Source organism: Phalaenopsis equestris, unplaced genomic scaffold (assembly GCF_001263595.1).
Source record: "Phalaenopsis equestris unplaced genomic scaffold, ASM126359v1 Scaffold001343, whole genome shotgun sequence".
In the NCBI taxonomy this organism is placed as follows: Eukaryota; Viridiplantae; Streptophyta; class Magnoliopsida; order Asparagales; family Orchidaceae; genus Phalaenopsis; species Phalaenopsis equestris.
Window position 1 is genome coordinate 55,645 of NW_018165782.1, and position 18,233 is coordinate 73,877.

An 18,233-nucleotide genomic window follows, 5' to 3' on the forward strand; every position below is an offset into this window, starting at 1 on the left:
TCTAAATTTACCAAAAATAAACTACGAGAGTTATTCATAATTATTTAGAAAAGTAATTCAGATTTCTTTTACAACAAACTTAAAATTTTAAGAAATCTGCATTTCAAATGCAGCAAACTGATAATACACTTAGCCAGATATCACTTAAGAAATTTTAGTGACGTGAAAGAATGCATGACTAAATTCCCTAAATAATATGGTGATCCAATAGAAATAAATTAAATTTAGCAAACCCTGCCTTAACAAATCATTGCTAGATCTATCAAATCTATTACCTTTTCCATATTAAATACCATTCAAAATAGTCAGGCTTGATAAAACTTCATATAGATGATAAAAATAAAATATTGTACATTAATAAAAATGTGAATGTAGCAATGAAATGAAGCGAATAAAAAAAAAATAGAACAATAATAAAAGTTGCAAACAAAATCAGGTATCCCCTATGAAAACCAAGCTAGCCTTGCTAAATCATTCAACAACATCAATATTAGCGTTTTTCCCAACAATCTGGGTTCTGCCGTATGCATCACTAGTCTCCATCTGTTCCCGTCCAATGATGCATGAAGCGCTAAAAATATTTTAAACAAATTATTTTACAACTTATTTCAATGCTATCACTGGTCTATACCTTTCCCTTTCTATGCCTCGATATCAATTTACCAATTTGTTGGCACATCCGTTGTTTTCACCTGGACAAGTTTAAAATTTAAATCTATTTTTACTATAATTTCTTCATACAATTCTACTCATAACATTATAAAATAAATATTCCCCAATCTACCCTCCTGTTGTTTTTAGTTGCCTAAAATGGCGTAATCCAGCTCGATTTTCTTCAAACAAATGCCTGAAATATCTCATTTTTGTAACAATCAACTTATATATAAACATCAACCTCAACACCAAACACACAAACTCATACGACATTGCAATTTTATAAATCCATGATATTCCTTGAAACAAAGTGCTCATAAAAAAAATGCTTAAGCTTAGGAATTTAAACTCTGGAAGTACATTTTCATCTGTCCCTACTCTTATATGTAGTATAACCAAGATATCCACCCATCTGACAATTTTAATTACAAATCACTTCAACATTTAGTAATATCAACTAATGATGATTAAATATTACATCAAATAAAATTGCATATCATACATTTGATCTTTGATTCTGTTTAAATCATTCGTCATATAAATATTTTCTCCATAATTTGAACTATTCACTTATAAATATTTTCTCCATAATTTGAATTATTCACTTATTTCAAAATATGACTCGTCAATTGGACTTGCCGCATTTGAATATAGTAAACAACAAAATACCTCACTTTGAAAATTCTTCTAAAACATATCTTGAGTCGATGGCTGACAACACAAAATGAACAATGCACCACATAAAGAGATTTTTTTTCACCTTGAAGCCTAAAGTGCAAATAAAAGTATGCCACAATTAATTGAAGCTCTTACATCATAGAAATGTTTTAAATAGTATTATTCTACTAAAAAAACTTCCTACAAAATAAGACTAAAATAATCTAAAACATTAAGTCAAATATTAACAAGGAAAACTATTACAAACAAGCAATCATTTTGATCCTCAATTCCATTAGTGGGATCCATGGCCTACGGTCTTTCCTAATGAGATATTTTATGAGTACCATTTAAGTAAAAAATCGTGTGAAAAGTTTAATACAAGAAAGATGCTTAAGTCATATTATTTGTATCAAAAAGATTTGTACGCTTCTGCGAAAGATATTTTCCTATTGTACGGAAGAGCATAAAAAATAAGTATAAATCTAAGTAAGATTTAGCACCAAAGATTACATACACAACTTGAAAGAACGAAAGGATGGAAAGTAAAGAAAGAATGACACGGCTTGCAATTGAGAGTCGCATCTGCATGAAGTTAATTAAGTCCCTGCTATTCATCTGAGAATGAATTCAGCTGGCATCTCACATCTTATGTTGTGCACATGAGAATGCAATCAATCAAAAAGAGGCTTCACATTTGGCATGGCATAAATATAGAGAATAAATGAGAGTTCTATAGTACAAAAGAGGATGAATTGCAAAGTCTGTAAATAGCAATGAATTGGGGATATAGAAGATAAACCATCTTTAGATGAATCCTAAACTCCTTGAAGAAACATTGAAAGAAACAATTCACGACTATGCTCACACATTATCAGTGTGAAATGTGTTCCGCATATTACAACACAAAGAAAATGAAGGATGCAAATTGCCATGCTTTGTGGCACAGCACAGTAAAGCATAAAAGCCACATATAAAATTACTTTTGAAACAGCAACACAAATTCATGATGAATTTCAACTTCAAACTATTTGGTTACCTTATAAGTATTTTTAATAGCTTCACCATATATATGCATGTTGACCTCATTTTCGGATGAGGTTTTCATGTCTCTCCTTAGAGCCTAGGGTCTAGCTTTAGGCTTCTCTTATTGACCCTCATAGAGGACTAGTACGGAACCCACACCATTTAGAAAATTCGAGCCACCCCGTCACTCCTTCGAGTTTCGCATGGGCGGTCCCAAATCCTCGGCATCCCGTTGAGTTGATTAAGATCGGCACATGAAACTCGAGTCGAGTTCCTACATTAATAGGACCAGCCCCTAGGGAACCCATTTGCGACCCAAACGCTCGATAACCCCATATTTTGCGCACGCATCGCACACCGCTTGATTTTGGCTTAAATTAACTCGCCCGCCGGCGAACTCATCCGGACGACCCCAGGTGACGAAACAGACCACACGGACGCGTCCGGGACGTCGATTTTAGCTAGGAAGGACACCCATATTTTTATGATTTCGCGTGCAAGCAATTAGCACGGATATCGATACACATTTTTTTTATTACCGATGCGCGGGCCCGGGCTCAACCTAGATTAGACTCGGGTTTGATTCAGGCTGGACTCGGACTAACTACCAGCTCACCTGAATTTGAAATTTAAATTTCAAAATTCAAATGGATTATTTAAATTTTGTCTTAATTAAAATTATCTAGGTCTTAATGTTTTCCATTTAATCCTCCCCTGCTTTTGGAATTCAATAATTTCCCCGCCAATTGCTTCCAGAGTAACGACTATTGACCCCGCTCCAATTCTAAAAGGAAGGGATCGCTTCTTCCTTCGCAGTCTGCTTCCTCTGCCTATCCTGAGCTCCTGCTCATCTCCATTCGCTCGCCAATCTCCAGCTCCTGCAATTCGGCTCTCCCTCTCTTTTTCTCTACTCGATCTCGCTCGACAGAGACCCTCACCTCTCTGCTCGCGCTCGACTGAAGACTCCCCCGCTCGATAGAAACCTCGCTCGACTCCAGTAATGACCTTAGAAATCTACAATTGACAGAAGTAATGGCGTCACCAAGCTTGAATTTCCTGTTCAACGTAATCACAGATATAAATTCTCATCACATTGCTTCCACAATCCAATTTGTCCGGACTCGAAAAATTTGAGGTGTTACTTGGAAAATCACCTCATGTGATAACGAAAATGACTGCTTCAGATGTTCAAGAACCGTCCTCTGGATTCAATCTAAATGGTGACTGTGATTTTCCTTCTCTCAAGAAGGTGAAAATCAATTCCATTCTCACTGCACTAGCTATTCCAACTACGAAAGGAAAAGGAATTTTGTATGAAGATGATTCAACAAATGATTTTGCCACTCCGAACTATGCATTTGAAATTGACTCTTCTTCTAAGCATGCTCCACTGACGCGTTCCCAGAGAAGGAACCACAGGAGGAGAGAATTAAGAGCTCAGAAAGCACAAACAACTAAGTTGGCTTCAACACATGCAACAACTTTACTGGAAGTTGAGCCAATGGAAACCTCACCTCACCTCAAGGGGAGCAGGTTCCATCCTCTGTCTGCTACCACCGGAGAAGAAAGCATACACAAAATTGCTGCTAGATTGCCTTCACCACCTCATCAGGAAGAAAGGCGAAAGAAGTCCGAGACACTCACACAGATTTGCCATATTTTTGAAAGGATGGCACGAAAAGACAATTGTTTAGTACCTGAAATTTTAAGAAGAATGAGAGGTGTTGTTTCTACATCGATGAAAATTAAGATATTGGAGGAATATGAATCTACTCGACAGGTTCATAGGCCCGCCAAGAAACCTAAAAAGGTACCACCACCGCAAATTTCTGTCAAACTCCAATTAGGAGATCGAATAATCACCAACACTGCTACTACCAGATTCAATACCATAAAAAAAAAATCAGATAAATCACGATCAGTGTCAAGATCATTGCCCTTAGTGGGTGGTAAGAGATTGCCTACTGATGCATCCGATCTGCGCACTAGGGTCGCTCCTTCCCTTCGCCGTACTGATGCCATCAACGAGACACCCCGTCTCCAGTAATCAGTATCTCAAGGGAAGGTTTGGAGGCCTAAGGAGACTAGTCAGAAGTCATCAGCAAGTGCAAGAAGCTCGCTCCCCAGGGAAGAGCCAAAATCCAGAATAGAATGGAAGTTGTCATACCAAAATCTAACATAAGTACAGAAGTTCACCAGGGTCAACCAATTGATCTTAAAGTCATTAAGGGAGATTCAATTGAAGGCACCTTGGAGAAGCTTAGGCTTGATACTGCAAAGTTATCAAAAGAGCAACAACAAAATGATGAAAATAAGAATTTGAGTATGATGGATGATGTGGAAGAATATGCGAACATTCTCGTCGTTGAAACCCAAACCTCTTCATCATCGCGTGATGCCCCACAACCTGCAGAGGCAAGCACCTATGATGAATTGCAAAGGGAAATCCAAATACGAGATGAGCAAATGGCTGAGATGGCGAAAAAGTTGGAGGAGATGATGGCTGTTGTCGCTAGACTGCAAAGTCAGCCACAATCTCCATTAACTATTTCTCCAGAGGTAAATCGAGCAGAATTTGTGCAGAAGTTGTGCCCGTTTCAGAAGGAAGAAACGACCCTGGCCCTTCAAGCAGGAACAATCCACCAGAAAGAGAACCAGTTCAGATTCTAGTACCAAAAAAGAACATTCAGCAAATAGTGAAAGCACAGGTTCAGAAAGCTTTAGCTCAATCCAAAGGAGGATCATCAGTCTTAAGGGGAAGGCCATACCCGGAAGAGTTCGATTTGGTCTAATACCCAAAGGGATTTGTATCGCCGACCTTTAAAATATTTGATGGAACAGGAAATCCTCGTCAGCATGTTGCACACTTCCGGGCAAGTTGTTGCAACACGGGGGTAGTAAAGCATCGCTCTGCTGACAATTTGTGAATAGTCTTTCAGGGGTTGCTTTTGACTGGTACACCGAGTTACCTAACGACTCAGTTAAGACTTTTGCAGAACTAGAGGATTTATTTATCAAGAGATTTGCTGGAGCTCAGCACCATATCACCATTGGTGATCTTGTGGTAGAGCGACAAAAGCCAAATGAAACTCTAGTTGACTACATCCTGCGATGGAGGAATTAAAGTATGAAGTGCGAGCCGCAATTACAAGAACAACATGCAATTGGAATCTTGCTCAAGAGCATACACGGTCCGATAGCCTTCATGCTTAAAGGATTTACCATTCAAACATTTGAAAAGTTATTAAGTAAAGCTGTAAGTTTATAAGAGGATGTTAAACAATTTGGGTTCCAAGAGAAAACTGATAAATCAAAACCAATGAAGACATTTGAAAAGAAGACCGGGACAGTGGCAACGGTAGATAGAGGTAACGGTAGATAGAGGTAAACAGCCGATTCAGATTCAAGTTGAACAGCCTCGGCAGAATTATCAGCGTCCGCAACAGAATAATCAACAACAAGCTCAGCATTCTCAACAAAATAGTCAATATTATGGTCAGCGACAGTTTCAGCAGAGATCTTACAATACGAACATGGGACAGGCTCCGACCTTGACAGATAGGATGAACATAAACTACTCTTTTAAGGATGAGACCGTGTGTAAAATGTTTCGACGTTTGGTGAAAAGAACTGAATTTACATTGCCAGAACCCAAGAAGCCAAATGAAGTTGATAAGAAAGATCATCCCAACTATTGTCCCTATCACAGGCTGATTGGACATACCACAGAAAACTGTTTCAGCTTCAAAGGTTGGCTGGAGAGAAATTACAAGAATGAAAACATAACGATCCCGAAGGAATATTTGAATGAACCTGAAAGAGGGTCCATAAATATGATTTCGGTCGATCCGATTGATCCCTACACAGCGGATGATGAATGGAGTGTAGTATGGACCAGATCTTCATATTAAATCAAATTCAAACTGTGTTCGCATAAACCTCCATTTAGATTCCACAACCTGCAGAGTCAGAACTGTCAGTCACATCAGAAGAGGAGAAGAAAAAGAGAAAGAAATTATCAAAGAAGAAAAGATCGACATCACAAAGAATAATGTGAAAGCTGCACATTTTCGAGTGGTTATCTCAGATGCGGGGGAGAAATTTCTCGAACCGATAACCTTGTATGATTATTTTTTCACTCCTCCGGGAGTTTGCAATGAAGAGATGATTGATTTTGGCTACGTTTTTACTATTTCTGGTAATGATAGTGATAACATAACTAACGTTTAATCTAATTCGAATTTCGATCCTTATGCTGACCCTCAAATCATACAAAATCCCAACGAACTCGTCAATATGGCTAGTGAAGAGGCTAATGATACAGGATATGAAAGTGCAGAAAGTGAAGCACCCTCCTTTGAATTATGAGGAAAGCCAATAGCTATTGAATTGGAAGCTTCAAATTCAGAAACACCTTTGGAAGAATGGGTAACTGTGGCAAAAGAGAAACCACCGGGTCCAATTCAAGAAATGCAAGAAATAACATAAGTGTATTTAAGAAGAGGAAAAGTATTGCCGCCGGTAATGGATCCGGGAATAAAAGGAAAACAAATACTTACCCAAAATGAGATAACTCCGCCAGTGAAAGAATTATCTACTCAAGAAGAAACCGGAAATACAAGTAATAAAGTGGAATACAACGTTCTGGCACATCTTAGGAAGTTACCAGCCAAGCTAAGCATTTATGATGCTCTGATCTTGTCAAAAGAGATGAGAGAGGCATTAATCAAGGCTCTACTTGATCCAAATATTTGCTTAGCCCATTTGGCCAGCGACTCCTTGGATGAGGCTTGTTCGTTAAAGGAACAACTCAGTGTGACTTTCACATACGAGGATTTGTTGCTTGGAACTGCCAACCATAACCGACCTTTGTATATTTCAGTTAATATTGAAAGGTTCATGCTCTCAAGGGTGTTAGTGGATCCAGGAGCGTCAATTAACATAATGAATTAACATAATAACATAATGAATCTACGGACTTTAAACTATTTAGAAATTGACATTCGTAAGCTCTCCACCGATAAAATGATGTTGAGAGGTTTTAACCAGAAGGGAGAGAGAGCTATTGGATCCATAACACAATCTATGAAATTGGTGATCTAGTAACACCCGCAAAGTTCCATATCATTGACTCAGAAACTTCTTTCAATGCCCTACTGGGTTGACCTTGGATTCATGAATATAAGATGGTCCCTTCGTCATTGCACCAGTGTATAAAATATTTTGAAGAAGGACAAGAGCGATGCATAAAAGGGGACTTGCAACCATTCTCAGTGCATAAGATCGGAATTCATGAAGATGCTGCCTACTATGCTCCCGTGAAAAGGACAGTTTTCTCCAGAGATGCCGTACCAAGAAAAGCTGAAAATCTAAGAATACTACCAGAACCGAATAGTCGGGTACCGGTTCAACGATCTTCCACCATTCCTCCGAAATGAGAAATTGGAAACTCTTTTAGTCCTCGCATCCGAGATCAAGGCTGGGGACGAGGACGAGGAAGAGTTGGGAAGATTATTGAACAAAGGAATTCGACTATCAATATTGAGTTAGAAGAAAGTTCAGAAGAAGAGAAGACCGGAAAGAATACCATGATGATACGCCAGAAGACGCCACGTTTTGAAATTTCTTTGGAAGAAGATGGAAAAGATGAGTACAATTCAATATATGATAGAATCAACCACTACGTACAGGCCATGACTTTAACCCCTATTAATTTTCACAAAATTGAGGGTTTGGAGGTCAAGGAAGTGCGTGGTGGGGGATTAAAACCAATAAATTTCTATCGTGGTTCTACTTTTGGTCCTAAAATTAATGTAAATTTGGAAGAAGATATTTCAAATGAATTAATGAAATTACCTTTTGATTATTACTCTCTGTGTGTCAAAAAACTTGCTCAACATGGCTTAACACTAGATAAATTATCAAAATACAGGTTGCAACTTTTTGAAGAATTGTGGAATACTAAAAATCGAGATTCTAAATCAAAGGAAGGTCTTGGTTTCGGCACAGTAGGGCCGATTAGTGATACAGAATTTTGCTTGGTTGTTACTAGTAATCCCAATGAATGTTGCTTTGAAGAAGAAGATGATCCTAAGGAATCTGGAATAGAAGATGCTCCTCCAGAGTTTGAGGAGGAAATTAAGTCGACTGTTGATGAATTAAGAGAAATAAATCTAGGGTCAGAGGAAGATCCTAGACCAACCTTCATAAGTTCTTTGCTCAGTGATGAAGAGTCTACAGATTTAATCGAGTTATTGACGGAATTCAAGGATTGTTTTGCTTGGAGCTATGATGAGATGTCAGGTCTAACGCTAGGGGTTGCAATTCATAAACTCAGAATAGACCCCTCCATGGCTTCAGTAAAGCAAGCTCCCAGGAGGATGCGCTGAGCAATTGAGCAGCAGGTCACCACTGAGGTTAAAAAATTGATAGAAGCTAACTTTGTACAAGAAGAACAATATCCAACATGGTTAGCCAACATAGTGTCAGTCAGGAAGAAGAATGGTCAGATCCGTATCTGCGTGGATTTCAGAGATTTAAATAAAACATGCCCGAAGGATGAGTTCTCATTACCAATTCCAGAGCTAATGGTAGACATTGCATCATCACATGCAATTTTCTCATTTATGGATGGATCATCTGAGTACAACCAAATCAAGATGGCACCGAAAGAGGAAACATTTACAGCTTTCAGAACTCCAATTGGGATTTACTGCTACATCGTAATGCCATTCAGATTGAAGAACGTTGGAGCAACTTATCAGCGAGCCATGACGAGAATTTTTTATGACCTCATTCACAATAAAGTCGAATGCTATGTGGATTTTGGTCATTAAAAGTAAATAAAAAGAGGATCATTTGTATGATTTGAGGATTGTCTTCAAACGATTGCGACGATTTAATCTCAAGATGAATCCCCTAAAGTGCGCCTTTGGTGTCATTTCTGGGAAGTTCCTTGGATTTGGATTTGTTGTTCGACACCGGGGGATCGAAATTGACCCATAAAAGATTAAAACGATATTAGAAATGTCACCCCCTAAGAGTTTAAAGCAGTTACGATCTTTTCAAGAGAAATTGACATATTTAAGACGCTTTACTTCTAATCTATTAGGACTGTGTAAACTCTCAATCTAATCATTCCTCCACTTCAACCAACCAACTTGAATTCTACTATTAACATCCCCATCCATATCACCATCGCTTTGAACAACGGAACCAAGATATCTAAATCGTTCACACCTTTTAATAATTTGATCACCCAAAGTCACACTTCTGTCATTAGAGCTAATACTACTAAAATTACATTCCATGTATTTAGTTTTAGTTCTACTTAAATGAAGGCCTTTAGACTTCAATGTAGACCTCCATAATTCAAGTTTTTTCTGGGCTTTTTCTCTTGTTTTTTATACGAGAATGATATCATCAGCAAAAAACATACACCAAGGTACGTCCTCCTGTAGATGTCCAGTAAGACCAAGCATAACTAAAGCAAAAAAGATATGAGCTTAAAGCCGATCCCTGATGTAATCCAACAGAAATAGGAAAATATTTGGTCAATCCTCATCCAGTTTCAACACAACTAACAGCTCTAGTATATATACCTTTAAAGACTTGCCAGACATAAATCCAAATTGATTATGAGAAATTTTTGTGATGCCTCTTAACTTATGTTCAATTACCCTCTCCCATAACTTTAAAGTATGACTCATCAACTTAATTCCTCTAAAATTTGCACACTCTTGTGCATCCTCTTTATTCTTAAAAATGGGGACCAAAATACTCTTCCTCCACTCCTCAGACATCTTTTTAGTTTTTAAAATAATATTAAAGAGTTTAGTAAGCCAAGAAACTCCCAAATATTTCCACACTTAAATAGGGATAACATCAGGTTCTACAGATTTTCCACCCTTGGTTTTCTTTAAAGCCTCATCAACTTTTTTTTACTAATGCGACGGTAAAAATGAAACGTTTTATTATTATTCATGATATTAAGATCACTCACTAAGGTCAATCGTATTTTCAGAAACTTCATTAAAAAGTTTATCAAACAACTCACTCATCTATCTTGAATATCTTTTTCTAGAAAATTATTTTTCGATTTTCATCTTTAATACACTTTACTTAAGTTAAATCTTTACTTTTCTTTTCTCTTTGTTTGGCTAGTTCAGAAACAGAGCATGAGTAGAATAAATAGGCTCACTCAAGAAAAAATTTGGTCTCTACTATCTTAAGAGAAGAGAACAACATAAAACCATTAGTATTATCTCCTTTATCAATACCCCTTAAATCAAATAAAAAAAGCCAGGCTTCACACCTATGCCCGCCATTTATACTTTATTGTTCTCAATATTTCCTTCATCATTTAAAGAAACAAATATCAAAGAATTTAGTTGTAATTTTGTTAGCTAACAAAGCATAAACTAATATTAAAATAAATATCACAAGCAATAATTCCCTTTAAAATTATTTATAATGACATTTTTGAATAATTTTTTACATCTAATATCCTTGAGGCTCGGTAGTGTGTCGCCATTATTAATGATTGCAACCATATGCTCCAATTTTACTACAACAACAACAAAGCCTTAATTCAACTACGTGGGGTCGGCTACATGAATCCTTTTTCACCATTGCGTCATATTTAGTGTCACATTTTCAGATAAAAAAAATTCATGTCATGATTTTGTTCGACACATTTTACGCTGATTGTCGACTACCTAAGGCAACCCTCCACTTTTTACATCCGGGCTTGAGACTGACAATGATAGTGTTATATGCACCAATTTAACTATAGACCAAAAATCACGTAACAACTTTTCCTCCCTTTACAACAAAATCAAAATTCAATTCAGTGTTAAAATTAAAGGAGCTAAATTTAAAAATATAAAAGAATATTTTAACCACTCTCTCTTCACACTTTCAAGAAGAAAATTAGACAAAATTCCCTGTGTATAAGCTCTCCAAAAAAATGGAGAGTTTGAATGAAAGACTGAATATCGAAATGTTATTCTTTAAAAAAAAATGTCCCAAAAAGATATTTGAGGGGAGACAATTTTAACAATCGCACAAGTTATAAACATGTTATTTATAAAGTTCATTGGATTCAATTGTCATACCTAAGCCCTAAATAATTTATTTTTCAATTTCAATACCTCAAATAACCTAGATCCCAAAAATATTTGTTAAGTGCTACACCTTTGTTCATCCACAATCCCAAAACAGGGATATTTTTTTTATTTTTGAGCAAGTTAATGAGTCTTCATTCAGCTCTGGGCAACATTAACAGTTGCTGAACATTACTATATAAACCATAACACCACCCTTGCTTTACTACACCTTTGATAAGTACTTATTCCTTCGACTTTTTCTTTAATTGCATCAGATCTTTTAACGGCTAAACACATTACTTTGAAATAATGCATCATTGTGCAGCATACCAAAGGAAAAGATCATCCTTTACAGATCCAACGGCTAAAATCAAGATTAGAAAAACTATTTTCTATCTATGAAACATTTAAGCTCTATGAGATTGATTAAAGGGAAATGAAACATTAAGCTCTATGAGATTGATAAAAGAGAAATTCTTATTGTTATTTTAGGCATTCCTACTAAGTGTAACCGTACACGTGCAATAACCATTGAATCAGTAAAAAAAAAAGTTTATCAAAACGAGATAGGAATTGCATAATGTTAAAAACAAAAGGATAAGTACCATAAAAAAGAGTAATAAGCTACTTGAAAATGTTCATAAATAACACTTATTAGAAACTGTAATCAGAACCTGATCAATAACAATATATGTACTTGATTCATCTTTCTTCTTGAGGTCCTCAAGTAACTCGACTGCAGTTCTGGAATGCAATATAACAATACACAGTACTAACATGACCAAAGAAGAAAAACAAAAGATGAGGCTAACACTATAAAATATCATGTAGCATACCGAGCTAAGTTGTGCCGCACGCAATACAATACAACTCTACTGCACCCATCAAACCAGTAGCTTGACTCAATTAAGTCATCCAGAAGCTGCTGCAACCTATCCAAATTGCCTTCATTTTGAAGGTTTTCCTGAGATGAAATGGAAATTCTTATAAATATATGTAAAAACATCAAGTTTCATTTCTTTATAGTTTAGGTCAATCAGTCTAATTCAAAGAGTGCTATATTAACATACAATGAGGCTTATGGCAGCTTTGGGTTGAATTTTGTCACCAGCTTGCTTAATTTCATCATATGCAATAAGCGCTTCAGATATTTGTCCATTTGAAGAAAGAGCTGATACAAGTACACTCCGGATTTCGTTCAAGTATCTATGTGGAATGTCAGCATCTCGAATCACCTTCAAGTAGTTAGTATTTGAGGCAAAAAGTACATTAGCAGGAGCAAACATGGAAATTGAAGTAGAAAAAGAAGTTTCAAACCAGGAAAAAAATTATATAGAAGATTCGATGTTTTAAGTGTAAGCTTCAAATATATTAGTTTGAAAGCTACTCACAAATTGTTATCAATTACTTGCTTTAAAACAAGCTTTCAAAAACAAAAGGGTAATTAAAAAGAAAATATGCCTTAACAACAATATAAGAAGAATTACAGATCATTATAAAAGCAATATAGCCAAATGGAACGCATGTTGAATGAACTCAGAGGTATGTGCCCACTTGAACATGCAGTTTTGACCATACTAAGCTTCAAGTTGAAAGGAATGTTGGCCGCCACTACGCCAAATAACATGTTCAATGGCTTCTGAGTTCATTCACGAAGATGTTCTTTATGTTTATTAAACTGAATTTCATTGGTAATTCAGGATGATAAACATAAAATTTTCAACTTAACTAGCACTCATCTACAAAAGGACCAAAGCTCTACATGAGGATCCTGATGTATAGACACTAGTACTTGTTCACTCCATCAAAGTGTTGTAATAATAGCATCCAAGGTCTGACGTAATCAGCAAAGCTGTAATAGATTCTGATTAAAGTTCAGTGAGGAATGTCACCAGATGTTTGCTGCTTTAGTTCTGGCTTACTACTATTTCCTTTTTTTTTTTAATTCACATACATACCAGTATGTGTTAAGCCTTGAATTTATGACCTTATGTTTAAAGACCACTAGACTAAGTGAGCAAATGTACTACTTACTACTCTTTAATGCTTAATGGACTAGGCTTTCTACTTGAAAGCAACCCAACTTACAAAATAGTTCAGTCATTTGGTCACCTTTCTACAACTTTAATGTGAGCTCAAGTTAGTTTGCGGCTTCACAAAATCATTTAAGTAATCGAAGTTCGACAGCTAGATATGATACATTAGCACATGTTATGTATCCCAGGCACAAATGTAATTAGCAAATGCATATAGTTTCAGAAAATTACATACCCTGAATGTATCTTCAAATAGAAAAGATCGCTCAAAAAACAATCTCGTTTGCATCATGTTCTTTATTAATGTGCCGTGCTGTCTATAGGACAAGATTATGGGACCCATCCTTCTAGGAAACTGTCTTTCGGAAGTTATCAAAACTACACATATGCAGCTTTATTAGACAAGAATGTAAAACGAGCTTACTGGAAGTTCATTAGACTCCAAATCTAAAGTACATTAAGACTAAAATGCATGAATTTCTAAAACATTTAGGCGAGTCCAATGATGTCCTTTCTAAGTGATATAATGTCCTTTATAAGTGATATAAAACCATTTGTTGGGATTGTTGCCCTGGCAAAGCTAGATTGTAGGTCCCGTACTAGGCCTCTTCTACCTAAAAGAAGTAAATAAGTCCAATATAACATGTTGTTGTATTACATTTAGGCAGCTCTCCCTAGTTGTCATAGATTTATAAACCCCAAGATTTAATCATTTCCATGGGAATGCCCTCTGCGACACTATAGGTTGTGCCATTCAGCATTTCTTATTTGCTGTTGTATAGCTACAACAATCGCTTTGAGGATTATAAATCCCATCCTTTTACCTAAGTGGTTTTTTATGTTTATCATAATGACTATCTTTGAGCTTCTCTCAAAAATTTTTCTAGTTAATGTAGAGTTGTAAGTCTCACCATCAGGCATGTGCCCTCTATGATACCATAAATCCCACTACTTGGCAGTTCTATCATTTTTCACATCTTCCAACATAGCAGTTGTAGGATTTTAAGTCTCGTTATCAGGTGTTCCCATTAATGAATTATAGAACCATCATTCCTGGCACCAACTTCCCAACTGTTGTCTCTGCCTTTTGGATAGCTTCCTTCCTTAAGCTGTAAGGCCCTTGTAACTAAGCATTCCTTTAATTGAGAAGAGTTTATCCCACATGGGCCCCACTTACCAACTAACCAATTTGAGAACGATTACTCATTAGTTTGTCCTAAGTACCCCTTTAAGTGCTTACTTTTCAACAAATTGAATTTTTTATCAAGTTCTCATCATTGTACCCTTGTACGTAATTAAACATAAAGTTATTGCTTCCCTGAAATTAAATAAGCAATGTCCTTATAACATTCAAGATAAATCAATGAGAAGCACTTACCAATTTGTCATTCAAAAGCATTGCATCAATGTTCCGCTACATGACTGAAGCCCATTAGAAAGATAATTTATTTATATCGCCATCAAGATTGTGTACACAATTGTATGTTTTATGGCATTAGTGTTCAACGAGGTTTAAGTACGATTACTCATTAGTTTGTCCCAAGTATCTCTTTAAGTGCTAAATTTTCAACAAAGTGAACTTTTTATCAAGGATTCTCAGCATTGTATCCTTGGATGTAATTAAACATAAGGCTATTGATGCCCTGAAATAAAATAATGCAAAGTTCCTTATAAAATTCAAGATAAATCAATGAGATGCATTTACCAATTTGTCATCCAAAACATTGCATCAATGTTACTCTTCGTGACAATTAAGTGGGAGCCCTTTAGAATGAGACAATTTATTTATATCACCATCAACATTGTGTACAGACACTTGAATGTTTTGTTGCATTACAGTTCAACGAATTTATTATTTAAGCTTGTGTAACTGAGTTGATCATATACATTATGTTTAATAGTCATAATACTCACTCATTTTATCACAATTCACCATTGATCACTGTTGTGGTGCAAATTGGTAGGTTGATTTGTTTGCCTACAACTCTGTTTGCTAGAATAATTGAGTGATACAACATCTATACTGTGTTTAGTAATAATTGCTCAATTTATTGCATTACAAATCTTATATGTATTGTCATCTATACTTATACATGAAAGTGTTCGATTAATAAGTAATAGTTTCAACGATTTTATAGCAAAACCCCTTATATAGAACAAATCTAAACTCATAAACATCGAGGAGCCTTATGATGTAACATTTTAACTTAATTTGAAACTCCTAAATTAAGCATGTTCGCACGAAAGCACTCTTGTGACGAATGACCTCTTGGAAAATTACACCAATGAGCAAAACCACGAGGTTACCAGGCCAAATCGAATAATATCTTGAATGGTGAGAGTTTGATCTATTAAAACTTGTATCAAAGCATTACAAAAACCTAATTATGGGAGCAAAATACTATACAAAATAAATTATTACGCCAATGGCACCACCTCTTGAATCCTAAATAAAACCAAGCACTGCATAGTGGAAAACACCTCTCGAATCTATAGGGACTACCTTTAATACTGTTCCAGAGCTCCTAGAAGATGTTTAAAAATAGGTTTTATGGGGAGGAGATTGTGGATTAGCGAGGGGGTGATAATACGAGTTATCAATGATGTTTGAAGGGGGATAAACGATGTTAGGCTGTTGTCTTAGTTGATATTAGCAACAAAAAAAAACTACAAAACAACAATATAACAATGGTGAAAGTAAATGATATAATGCTTTGGAGAGCATAAGCAAACATCTCTAAACACATTAACAATCGCAAAAATTCCCTAAATAGCAAATGAAACACATATAAAGTATTTCCGTTAGAAAATAACCTAAATATAACTAGAAAATAGGTAAGAACCAAAGAAGAAAAAAGCAAATGAAGGAAACTTCCTGAAAAAAAAAACAAGTGGGCACTGGAATCCCGCAGTCACAGAAATAATCGTGGTCCTTTGTGTTCCGCAATATTGCGGAAACGAGAAAGACGTACGTGTCAACCTCTAGAATCCAATTTGCTCAGCTGATAATACTAAATTAAGAATACTGATGAGGATGTTAGCTACTTAAGTAAACAAGATTATAAAATTGCTTAAAGATCAAGAAGCATTTTGCTGCAGCGATTGGAATTTCATCTGAAACTCAAAGTTCAGTTCAGTGATATTGGAGAAGAAAGCCCAAACCACAAAAGATTTACAAAAGCAAACTTTTATTGATATAAGGATAGGGTTACAACACACACAAACTAAAAATAACATCACCAACACATAAAACGACACAAACAACACCTTTAAAGTGCATCCCAAGGGCGGTGGAAATTGGCTAGATGGATCAGAATGGTTCACAAGAATGGTGGCAGCAAAGGAATGCTGATGGTAGCAAGGGGAAGCTGCATAATTGCAAGAAAAACAAGGTAAAATGCAGGGGATGGAGGGGCGAAAGCTGGGGAAGGGGATTAGGAGTGACCGGAGGCTATGGGGAAGGAGAAAAGCTGGATAGCCAAAAAGGGACGAAGGTACATTATCTTGGAGTGACACACAACCGACCACCAAAACCTCCTCGGGGACAGCCCACAAAGGGATGGAGAGTCCAGAAATAATTCAAAAATTAGCCATAAAATATTGTCAAACGGAGAAGATGAGGACAAGAAATGAGGAGAGGCCTTGACAGCACTACCGCCCCTTTCCAAGTGCTCGATCCAGGCGGAAGATGCGAAAGGAAGGTCGCATGGGCCGCTTGATACTTCTTGAAGCTTGCACCTCCCCTTGGACTGGCCCCCATGCTAGTCGGTTCAGTTGAATCTTGTTTTCCCACATATGGGCGGGAAGTTCCTGCACCCACTTCCTGCATCTAAGTGGGGACGCTTCGCGTCAGTCTCCTAGGGTTGGGTGAGCTTTGACCTCTTTCATCAAAGCTTCTGGTTCTCGTAAGCCGTTCTTGGATCCCACTGGAGACTGCTCTAGCTACCAAAGCATACCTCCCTGAAGATCCGTTTTGATGGGGCATAATATGAGCCGAAGGTACACCGCTATGTAGGTTCTCTCGAACCAAATTCCAAACAAATAAAGACCTCATATGCTTCTTATCTATGATAAGTTGGAGCCCTCAACCTTGTTGAGGGTTTGCAAGCGTTTGATTGATGGGAGAATTTTATTATCTTTCGGCACTTCCCACCGACTTTTTGAAGTTTTGAAGAACTGATATATCCTGCTGCATTCCATTAAATAGAACTTCACACAGGTCTTTCACATCTTCATCTGGAACACTGGGGGTGGGGGTTGGAACTGTAGCTGCCTGTGATGCTATCAATTGGTTGTCACTAAAATTATCCACTAAAATTTTAAATTTCAATAGCTTCTAGTCTCTGTGATCTTTACATGTCTCAATAAAGAGTTCTACATCTTCTAGAAGGTGATGAACCACAATCAGATCAAGCATTGCATGTTCCTCTTGATCACATGGAGGAAAGACATTGGATGTATCCATGAAAGAGAGAGTTCCACGGAGGGAAGATTCATCGGCTGAAATTCTTGTTTGAACTGCTCTTCAGCGTATGTCGCATCATTATCACATTTTTTTATGACGCCTTGCTTGATGAAGGTTGTGATTCTGCCTCAACATGTCTAAATGTGTGGCATTTACCATATTTTCTGGCAATGACAAACTTGGATATTATCCAGTCGTTTTTCCACGTCGGAAGCTGAAGTCTGCAACTTTTGGCGGTAGTAAGTTGGTAGGAACTAACACTGTGTTTCCCGCTTCATCTTCGCGTCT

At 36.7% G+C, this 18,233-nt stretch overlaps 1 protein-coding gene across 2 annotated transcripts in view; it reads right to left on the reverse strand.

Annotated features, from left to right (window-relative positions):
* Positions 1 to 18,233, reverse strand: part of LOC110034083 (pentatricopeptide repeat-containing protein At4g04790, mitochondrial) — a 114,097-nt gene that overhangs the window by 18,692 nt on the left and 77,172 nt on the right. For both annotated transcript variants that reach the window (XM_020738338.1, XM_020738337.1), the window contains exons 12-14: positions 12,515 to 12,679; positions 12,281 to 12,408; positions 12,119 to 12,188 (exon numbers count right to left, since the gene is read on the reverse strand). In XM_020738338.1, coding sequence (XP_020593997.1) covers positions 12,119 to 12,188; positions 12,281 to 12,408; positions 12,515 to 12,679 — 363 coding nt within the window. The remainder of the gene's footprint in view (positions 1 to 12,118; positions 12,189 to 12,280; positions 12,409 to 12,514; positions 12,680 to 18,233) is intronic.